This window comes from Micropterus dolomieu, linkage group LG12, assembly GCF_021292245.1.
Source record: "Micropterus dolomieu isolate WLL.071019.BEF.003 ecotype Adirondacks linkage group LG12, ASM2129224v1, whole genome shotgun sequence".
Taxonomy (NCBI): domain Eukaryota; kingdom Metazoa; phylum Chordata; class Actinopteri; order Centrarchiformes; family Centrarchidae; genus Micropterus; species Micropterus dolomieu.
The window spans coordinates 34,365,738-34,376,170 of record NC_060161.1 but is presented as its reverse complement, the minus strand read 5'-3'; the positions used below and the strand labels follow the sequence as shown (position 1 = coordinate 34,376,170).

General features: G+C 46.9%; 1 protein-coding gene across 9 annotated transcripts in view; it reads left to right on the top strand.

Moving 5' to 3' along the window:
* Positions 1 to 10,426, top strand: part of LOC123980903 (CXXC-type zinc finger protein 5-like) — a 16,760-nt gene extending 6,334 nt beyond the window's left edge. For 8 of the 9 annotated variants that reach the window (XR_006827590.1, XR_006827589.1, XR_006827588.1 and 5 more), the window contains 4 exons: positions 1,565 to 1,772; positions 4,526 to 5,584; positions 7,339 to 7,683; positions 9,543 to 10,426. Coding sequence is in view for 1 of the 9 variants with exons in the window: in XM_046065497.1 (XP_045921453.1) it covers positions 1,656 to 1,772; positions 4,526 to 5,584; positions 7,339 to 7,386 (1,224 nt within the window). In the remaining 8 variants the exon portion in view is untranslated. Of the gene's footprint in view, positions 1 to 1,564; positions 1,773 to 4,525; positions 5,585 to 7,338 lie in introns of all 9 variants that reach the window. The other variant, XM_046065497.1, reaches the window with a different exon arrangement.
* Positions 10,427 to 10,433: the final 7 nt, after the last annotated feature.

Sequence of the window (10,433 nt, the reverse complement as noted above, 5' to 3'; positions counted from 1 at the left end):
GGGGGGGGGGGGGGGTTTAATGTGTCGCGTGGGAGAGCCGATTTCCCCTCGCGGCCGGTGGCCACCGTGACCTTCTGTCGGAGCTCGCGCCGGCCTGGTTGACCAGACAGGGTAATTAGTTACGCCTCGAGGGAGTGGAGGGGGGGCGGTGGGGGGCGTGAAGACACACACACCGACACACTCGTTCACACTGGCTGCGCACACGCGCACAGAGCAGACACACGCTCATGATCTCATTCTCTTTTTGAAGCCGCACACATTTTGTTTCCGTCTAAAAATACACACATTCACACACCAGCTCACACACGCATTTTCTTTCTCTGGCCGGCCGTTATACACACACACACACACATACGCACACATTTCACACTCATTCACACATTTCACGCACGCACACGCACACACACACATTTCATTCACACACGTCTTTTTCAGTCTGTTGTACAAACACACATCTACAAAAGGCAGTGAATGGTATGTACTCAGGTTTGTGGGGGGTTTTGTGTGTGTATGTAATGTGTGTTTGTGTGTGTGGAATGTGTGCGTCTGTTTGTCTGTGTGTGTGCATGTCTTCGTGTGTGTGTGTGTGTGTGTGTGTGTGTGTGTTCACAGAGAGGTCAGTCTTTCTGCGGTTTCGGACCAAGCGCAAATATTTTGCGAGCAGCACGTTCTTCAGAAGCAGCTTACTGCGACGAGCTGCGTATCCTCTGATGTCTTCAGGCCTCAGTAGGATCAGTGTAGAGTTGCAGAACTCCTTTAACTTTCCCTCCGTTCTTCTCTACAGTGAAAATGTCCCATAACTTCCGACTGCCTGAATCCTGTTGGACGCACGTTGCTGAGGTCAAAGTATTTGGAGTGAAAGTTTTATTAAAGGTTTAACTTTGAGAACAAAAACCCGGCGGAAAATCGGCTACGTCCTTCAGAGATCAAGGTCTTTCCCTGAGCGATGTCGAGCTCGCACTGTTGGTGTGTTGCTGGTTGGGATTTAGCGCTCATTGACACTTCAACACGCTTTGTTTGAAGATACAGGAGGGAGCGTCCTGTGAGAAACGTCAACTCTTTATGAAAATTAAACTAGAAGAAGTGTTTTTCCAACATTGCGCCACACACATCCTTTTCTCCTTGTTCCTTTGCAGTAAAGTTTCATTCACTGTTTGGACAGAAAGCTGCGTGGCCTCTGGTTCGTGGGACGCTCCTGTCTCCTGCGTGCTTTGTCTTGTGCATTTTGTGGGTTTGTCATAGTACTTTACGGTAAAAGAGCACAGAGAGTGTAAGCATAATGCACAATTCATCAATCAATCAATTTAAGTTAGTAATCTTTGCAGGTTCGTGATGAGACTAAAGACAAGGCGTGACACAAAGACTGCCGTTGGTTGATATTGATATTGTGGCATTTTGGTTTTGAAACAAGAGAGACTTGTTTGAATGTCACGGGTATGAACGACAAACCGTCCAAGAGACACGTAAAGTTAGTTTAATTTTGACTGTACTGTGCAGACGTTCAGTGCGACGCCGTAGGTTTACAGAATTCATGATCTTCACGATCCTTTGTTTTCGTTCACAGCGCAAGACGTGACGACTGACTGACTGCTCGCCGACTTCCTTTGTGAGCGAGCGCGCCGCGCGTGTGTGTGTGTGTGTGTGTGTGTGAGGTCATGTCAGGCATGACGAGCGGCGTGTGCGTGGAGAGCGACCTCTCCTCGATGCTCCAGAGAAGCTCCGCCCCCTCCCACCACCACCCGAATCACCATGGTTACGGCGGGCAAGGACAGGTGAGTCATCATTAGACTTTTTAACATTATTGACAATGTTGAGGTTGTGGCTCGAACTGAGGTTGGAGAGGTCCCTTTTATGTTTCTGTCTTCCGCCTAGTTCCTGTAGGTCATCTTTAGCTGGCCTTACCTAGAACAGCTGATCTATCTGATGACTCCAGTGCTTTGTCATATTGTAATCTATTTCTATCCATGAGTTGTACTCTAATCTGTGGAGCCAGAAAGTTCTTGTAAACATTCTTGTAAGACTTGCCAGATTCCCCGAGAACATCTGCTCACCTGACTCCTGAGCTACTGACTCTACCTTATCAGTCTTACCGTCGTCTCCCTAACAAGGACAGTTACATGGGAGAAAACTAGAGCTGGAAGGTCAGTGAACACTTGTAGGGTCAACCGATGACTCCAAGCTAGACCTGTCTGACGTTTCCCTGTTACATCAATTAAGACCCCTAAGAAATATCTTTTAACAGTTTGTGTTACCTTGACTCTCAGCCTCTTCTGTTCCTCAGCTCGGCATGAAAATGCAGAAATCACCAAATCATTCATTCATTTTTAAAATAGAACAAGGTGTTGTTAGCGCACCCCGTGTTTCAGATGTTAGGACCATGAGCTGCAACATCCCCAGTTCAAATTTGAGTTCCCCATCCGTCGTCATTGGCTATCTGTAAGGCAGTACCTCTGCTCAGACAATGGTAGTGTCGCTCTCAAATGGCGCCAAGCCTGAGGAGAAGCATTGTCTGGTGGATTAACTGAGGCTACATCCACTCTTCTATGTTTTTGTTTAAAAATGCAGCACGTTTGATATGTTTACGACTGCCATCCAGACTAAAATGTCAAATCCGATGACCTCAAACAGAAAACCCCATTTCTCTCTTAAAACTCCAGGGTAGCATATTAATGTGGGCTGGCAAAAACAGAGGACTTTGAAAACGATGCTGCAGACACTCACATTGGGTCTGGATCAGTCATGGTGGATCCTTCCCTGATTCGGCTCCTATCACATGACTTTTGTACTCGTGTTACTTTCAGTAAGTTCCACCTTCTCATCGGTTCGTGCAAAAGGATCTCTGGTGTGGTTCCTCACCCTTGCTATTCTTCGTTCATCTTTAGTAAGGCAAGGCAAGTTTATTTAGCACATTTCAACAACAAGGTAATTCAAAGGACGGGGAAAATGTTTTAAAAGAGTTCAATAGAAAATACAAACAGGCAGGTCTCTCACCTTTGCTTATTTATCTCCTTTGATTCCCCATCTCCCACCCTATCCTTTTTTTAACCCTAAAGGTTCACGCAGACTACACGACTTTCAGCGTCGGCCGATGGCCGTGCCGTTCACACTTCACAACTTGCCGTCTTGTGACAGTATGTGCAACGGGAAATGGGGCAAACTTATAGACAAAACAGCTGTTTGTTATTATAAAGACAGCAATTATAAAGACACAGAATATGGATGAAAGAATGGATCAGCACACACAGGTAGCAGGGATTGTCTGAGCTACAGAGAGAGCTGGAGGGGACTCAAAAGTGTTTTGTAGTGAAAACATTGGCTAGATGTGGATGTCGAGCCGACCGACTCCTCCAGATATTTGGCATGCTAGATATCTGGCAGACATCAGCGATGTGTCAGAAATGTGTTGGGGAGCCGTTTTGATGTGTCGTTGTGTAGTTCACACATAACGACTGGAGACCGCCGATTAACTGCTGATCACAGCGTGACGGTCACAGAGCTTGCCGACCAGCAAATTGGGCTACAAATCGTGTAGTGTGAACTAGGTTTATGGGGCCTTAAGGGGACTCTTTTAACACTTAGGGACTAACCCTTCCTTAGATACAGTCTTCCCTGTAAATCTAGATTGTCCACGCTACAAACTTTGGTAAAAGCGGTTGACAGCGGGCCCTGTCAACAAGTTAACAGCGGAGAAATCAAGGACTCTAACCCTTGTTTTTCTACTCGGCCCTGTTAACTGAAGATCAGTCGTGTGAGATGGGACGATCAAAAGAGAACTCTGAGCTTTTTAAATAGTGTTCACTGAAAATCTAAAAACAAAGAAAAAGAAAACAGGACAGTTAAAGTTACAGTGCAGTAAAATTTAGTAGTAGTATAGTAGTGCTTTCTTCTATCGTTGACCTGTTTACACAACATTTAATTCTGATATGTAGCCTTAGGGAACAAAAGTCTGTTCACTTGCTGTCATTCAACAGTCATGAGCTAGAGGGAGGGGCATCTCTAGAAGTCCACGATAGGTTAACGACGTCACGCTGGCAGTCGCAGGTAGGATTCCAGGGAGTCGCAGGATTTCTCACCACAATTCTGGAAGTGGAAAATCAAACTTCCAACTTACAGAGGCACCTGATCCACTGCATTTTTGACCTTTTGATTAGTTGACAGCGCAGAGGTAGAAAAACAAACGCGGGTAAACCAACTGACCGGCCAACCAACAGATGGACATTGCCGTCCCTTGCGCCATGCCGGTAGCAAGGCTAAAAAAGTATTTATCTGTTTGACAAAAATTCTCAGGATCTCAGTTCCCAGTATCGCCGCACAGCAGGGTTTCACAGGTAAGCATTTCCACTCTGATGTCTGAAGCGCTATTAACAAGCAAATAAGCAACATCCTCTACACCATCAGCGCCCGCCACCTCCGAACACTACAAACCCCAAGGGAGCCTCTTAACCAGGACGTAAAGCAGCTGTGACTAAACATCCTACATGTTTTTATTGATCACAGTGGATAATGACAATGGTCTTTGTTGCAGGTGTCGAGTCTGGCGCCGATGCTGGACTACTCCACAGAGATGGACCGTTACCGTTCATCTATCGCCAGCTTCTACAAGACCAATGTAAACATGAACATGAACGTCACGAACTTTCCTCAGTCTGCCAAACTGGCGGCCCGTTTGGCGGCCGCCACCCCCATATTCCCCCCCACCGCTGCCAGGCTGGGCGCCATGGCGACAGGGCCCTGGGGCTGCCACGACAACATGAACATGAACGTGAATATGAACCACCCGGCGGCCATGTTCTGGGGCCGACCCAAACCCATGGCAACCGCCCCGACACACCACCACCACCACCACCATCACCCCTCGGCAACGCCAGGGCACATGACCTCTTCACACCCCCACAGTACCAGCATGCACCAGGGCGGGGGGTCGGCAGGGGCAGGAGGTGGAGGTGGAGGGAGCAGTGAGGGGGGAGGAGCTGAAAAACACGGACACACTGCCTCCTCACTTCCTGTCACACAGGGAACGGCACACCATCACCCCATGGCGCCCAGCAATGGGAACTTCCTCCCGGGTTATGGCGGAGGGGCAGACTGCGGCGTCATGAACAAACAGGGGCACGCCCACCCGGACATGATGGGCCTATCAGAGGGCGGGAACTGCAATGGGGGAGGGGTTATGGGTAGTAGCTTCCTGGGGGGGCTGGGATTACCCCCCGGGGTCATTGTCATGGCGATGGGGTCGGCAGGGGGCGGGATCTCAGATGCCAGCAGCGCCTTCCAGATGACAGGTGGCCAGCGGGCGCTAACAGACTGCCAGCAGCACGCTAACTCCTCCCCCTGCCCCTCCTCCTCCTCGCCCTCGTCATCAGGTGTGACGGCGGGGGGCGTGGCCTTGTCGTCATCGTCGTCGTCGGGGACGGTGGCCAAGAGAAAGAGGAAGCGGTGCGGCGTGTGCGGGCCCTGCAGGCGGCTGATCAACTGCGGCGTCTGCTCGTCCTGCCGCAACAGAAAGACGGGTCACCAGATCTGCAAGTTCAGGAAGTGCGAAGAGCTGAAGAAGAAACCGGGGGGAGGAGGGGGGGCGCTGGAGGTGAGGACGCACACACACACACACACACACACAGAGAGAGAGAGAACACACACTGTGGAGTTAATATACAACTTTTTTGTGTTTAATCTTTTCTTTAAACACGTAACAAGACTGTGCATGCACGTGTGTGTGTGTGTGTGTTTGCATGTGTGTGTGTTTGCGTGAGAGTGTGTGTGTGTGTGTGTGTGTGTGTGAGGGAGTGTGTGTGTGAGGGAGTGTGTTTGCATGAGTGTGTGTGTGTGTGTGTGTGTGTGTGTGTGAGGGAGTGTGTTTGCGTGAGTGTGTGTGTGTTTGTGTGTTTGCATGAGTGTGTGTGTGTGTGTGTGTGTGTTTGCGTGAGTGTGTGTGTGTGTGTGTGAGGGTGTGTGTTTGCGTGAGTGTGTGTGTGTTGGCGTGAGTGTGTGTGTTTGCGTGAGTGTGTGTGTTTGCGTGTGTGTGTGTCCTGGCTCACTTAACCCAGATCACTGCCAGCGAGGCATGAGCTGGAAGGCATCGCTCACCCTGCTGAGTGTGTGTGTGTGTGAATGCTGTGCAGATGGTGGGTGGTGAAAAGCTAGAGCTCGGTCCCTGCTGAGGTCTGGCAGGCTGCCAACACACACACACACCAACTCTCCACTGATTCATGGTGATAAAGTGAGCTGGGGAGAGAGAGGGAAAGGAGAATATTTGTTATCTACTAGTGTGTGTGTGTGTGTGTGTGTGTGGGAGTGCTATAAGAATTAGTGGCGATCAATAATTAATTGACACCAGTATTCGACCTCACTGATGACTCTATATCTCTCTCACTCACACACACTGTCCCTGTGGGAATCCCCACAAACTATCGCTAATTATTCCCTCAGCATCAACACACGCATGTGGTATGAGCACACACACTGAAACATGTTGTGTGTGTGTGTGTGTGTGTGTGTGCGCACATGTGTGTGTGTGTGTGTGTGTTAGTAAGGCAGTGAATTAGCAGCCGTAATCTTCCTCAATTACACACTAATTGGACCTGTGGAGGCTAGCGGCAAGTGACAGCACTGTGTGTGTGTGTGTGAGTGTGTGTGTGTGTGTGTACGTGTCACCATGTGGTTTCACAGTCTTGCCTCATCCCTCTTTCGTTAACTTTGAAGTCGACATGGCAGACTCTCAGCCAATCAGAAAGTTTACTTTCTGTAATGAACAGCGGAGCCCCCCGGGTGTCTCTTCTGACAGACTGACTGCTAGAAACTGACCACAGACTGTAAACGGCTTTCTCGTCTTCTGACCACTCAAAGCGCTTTACACAACAAGTCAGCACTTATCCATTCTCACATGGCGGCTGCCATGCAAGGTACCGACTGCTCACCAGTTGAAACTAATACATTCACACACTCACAATGGGAGTATTTTACCCAAGGGCATTTAAACATGCAGACTGGAGGAGCTGGGGGTCGAACCACCGACCGTCAGATTAGTGGACCACCTGCTCTGCATAATGACTACTTTTAACTTTGGTTCTTTAAGTTAGTGATGTCACGAGAACCAATACTTCGGTTCCTCCAAGTTGATACCAAAGTTCTGAAAACATGACGGTACTTGTTTTTCCAGGTACTGTAGGTAATGGGGATCCAACCACATTTACACGGTCTTCCTTCATCTGTCTTGGAGGGGGGTGCTGACCGTGATCAACCCTAATATCTCTACATCTTTGAACTCACTTTTGAACACACACAGACGTGTATATTTCTCTTTCTGACACTTGTCTTTCTCTTTTTGTCTCTTATTCTTAGCGGCCACCCTCCGTCCCGACCGGCGAGGCATTTCGATGGTTCTTCTAGCCTTCCCTTCGCCAACAGAGTTGCAGCTAAAGGCCGAACAGGAAGTCGCCGTCACATACAGACTACAAATCAGCCTTGGATAAGTTTAAAAAAAGGACCAAAACCTTTGGAATTGAACCAGACGATTTGCAAGAGGATTACAATTTCATACTGTGTGGATGACATTTTAAGACTACAAATACCACCTCAACTGGAACAGGGAACTAGCTAGGAGGAGGATGAGGGGCAGTTTGGTCACAGGCAACAGGAACTGGTGTGACGATCAACAACTGCATGTGTCCCAGAACCTGTTTGCAGGTAAATTTAAAACTCAGCTCTTAAATAGATGCACAAAGGTTGTGTGAATGCTATATAGTGGTCTACAGCTACTTGGCTAGAAGTGCAACCAGTCTGTCTTTGTACATGTTAGCATCACAGCAGGCTACAGTTAGCAAGTTACGATTATCGACTGACCAATCAGAATTGAGCAGGGATTGAAAATGGGCTGGATTTAGTAGCTTCATAGCCAAATGATGAAAAACAGCATTAGAAAAATGGCAGCAACCATTTGTTTACCAACAGTTAACCAATTAGCTTTAGATTTCGTTGCTGTAATCTAAAATAATCTAAGGACCGGAAATGTTCAGCTTTGCTCCTCTGCTAGCTTGACTATCTGACGTCTACTGGTGAATATCAGAGTGCTGAACTGTTCCTCTACTATTAGCCTGTCTTTGCTGGTATAAACTGCTAGTCACTTCACCTGGTACAAAAGATCAGTCCCCCAATAGTAGGGGGGCAGTTCTTTACCTGCTTGTCACCAGCAGATGCCAGATTTTGGGAAAGAAACTCAATCAGTTGTGTGACTGATCTGTATTGGCAAAGGTGGAGTATCGACAGCATGGATAACCAACTGATCCCACTAAAGATCAGTCCAGTCATTTGGGCACGTTTAAGGTGGCAGGATCACTGGACAGTTGTATTGATGCCATTTCAAGTTATCTAGTTCTATCCAATTGTGCTGCAAGTCAAAGATAAAGGCTCAACAACAGGACTGGATACAGCGCCAAAGCTTTGCAACACAACATTCAGTTTTACTATGTTTGGGAAGCACTGAACACAACCATGGTCCGGTAGTGGGTTTCTGTTGTGATTGTTTTTTTACTGATCATTCAGCACCTTACCAGAAGCCCAAGTGCCCTGTTCAAATCATATAGGATACCGTAATTACTAGAGATATCCCAAGCTGATCCTAAGAATGAGTATCGTGTCTCATCTGGGAATGTTTTAGTATATCGGTATTGGCTAAAACAACACTGATCAAAATCCGGTCCTTTCTATGCTCCACTGTGTTTTGTCCACCTCAGCTTGCTGGTGTTGCAGTGCTGCTACAACAGCCGGGCTCTAGGTGTGTGCGCATTTCACCTGTATGCAAGTGAGAACTAGAGCGAGTGAATGTGAAAATTTACACGCGCACCAGTACTTTGCTCTGACACTTCATAATGGAAAAATACTAATTTACTAATTCCAGCTCTAACTCATTAGCAAAGAAAAATGTACAAAACATTCAGCCTGCAGCTTTTAGCCACGGCTGGTCGAGGGAGGTCACACCAGCCGTCACTACTTAACGTTAATTAGGTGTGTAACTTGATAACAGGATGACATTAAACCTGTCTGTGGACATCATTCTTGTTTGTGAATTATAAGGTGTGGAGACAAGAGCTGTTATTTCATATTGTCAGATGCTTATTTAATCAACATTTAGATAAATATTGGATGGCCAAAAAACTTGATGGGGACATCCCTAGTATTTCATGTTTAAATAGCCTTCACATCAACACCCAAGTCGGAATTACGACTGGGAAGCAGGTTTTTTGGAAAGTTTAGATTAGTGCCTGGAAACCAAAACAAACATTCAAGGTGATTAAACCCATATTTAATGGATATAGTGTTACATTGTCAGTGCACAGTAGTATTAACCCTCCAAAGACCAGCTCTCTAAGTACACATCGGTCTTGAGTTGCCCGACGATGTGAATGCTTACAAGTCGGAAACATAAGAATCTTTCCACCTCTACCATCTATCCAATATGATGTAAACATGACACCTGAGCATGTATCCACTGCGACAACCTTCACTATCTGTGATCAAACTGTCCCCTCCTTTCCTCCTCGTCCTAGCAAACCACAAACCCCATCGTAGCCAAACCAGGAAGATTCGGACCTCAAGTGGACCACAGAAACAATTACAGTTTGACCAAAACCGGATGACAAGTTAACCTCACAGGAAAAACTTTACTACAGAGGGAGTACAAACTGACCTCATAACGAAGGACTACAACTTCACCACAGTAGGACTACAATTACCACATCACTGTTATCTGTCTCTTCTGTCTACCTCCTCCTCAAGAACTTAAAAGGCACCTTGATTGATTTTTACTGGGCTGTTCATGTTGGTACGACATGATCTGCTTCTCAACTCTCTAGATGGTCCAGAGCCGATCGGCCTCTAATGGAATACTCCACTACCACGCTTACTAATTTACTCCTTTGCCTGAAGGAGCCGTTAAATGTCTGAATTTTGTTTTTTTCGTCTGGATTTCAATGGAAAGTTCTCAGGGCGCCGTCATACTTCCAGTTTGTTTTATATGATCTAAAGCAGACTGGCAAAACTAACTTTGTTGTATTTTTGTATTTGCGTAAAAGGTGGCAGTGGAAGGTGTGTAATTTTTTGTCTGTACAAAGAATGGTGTTTTATTAAAAAAAAAAACACACATTTTCACATTGAATATTTGCTCTAAATTGGCATATCTAGTCCCAAACATTCAGATTTCTAAAGTCTGTATTGGTCAAACCCTCAGTAGGACCTCAAAGAGAGTTCAGAACCAGTTTCTCTGTTCTTGTATCAATGCAGATTGTACCACGTGGTTACCAACAGGAAACCGAGCAGGAGAATCCCCCTGCAGTTTAAAGGCAGCGTGGGGATTCACAGGGAACCTTTGGATCTTCTGGAAAGCTCACACGTTCTGAGCTGAACCCCGGGAACCAAACTGAACTGAAAGAGATCAGAAC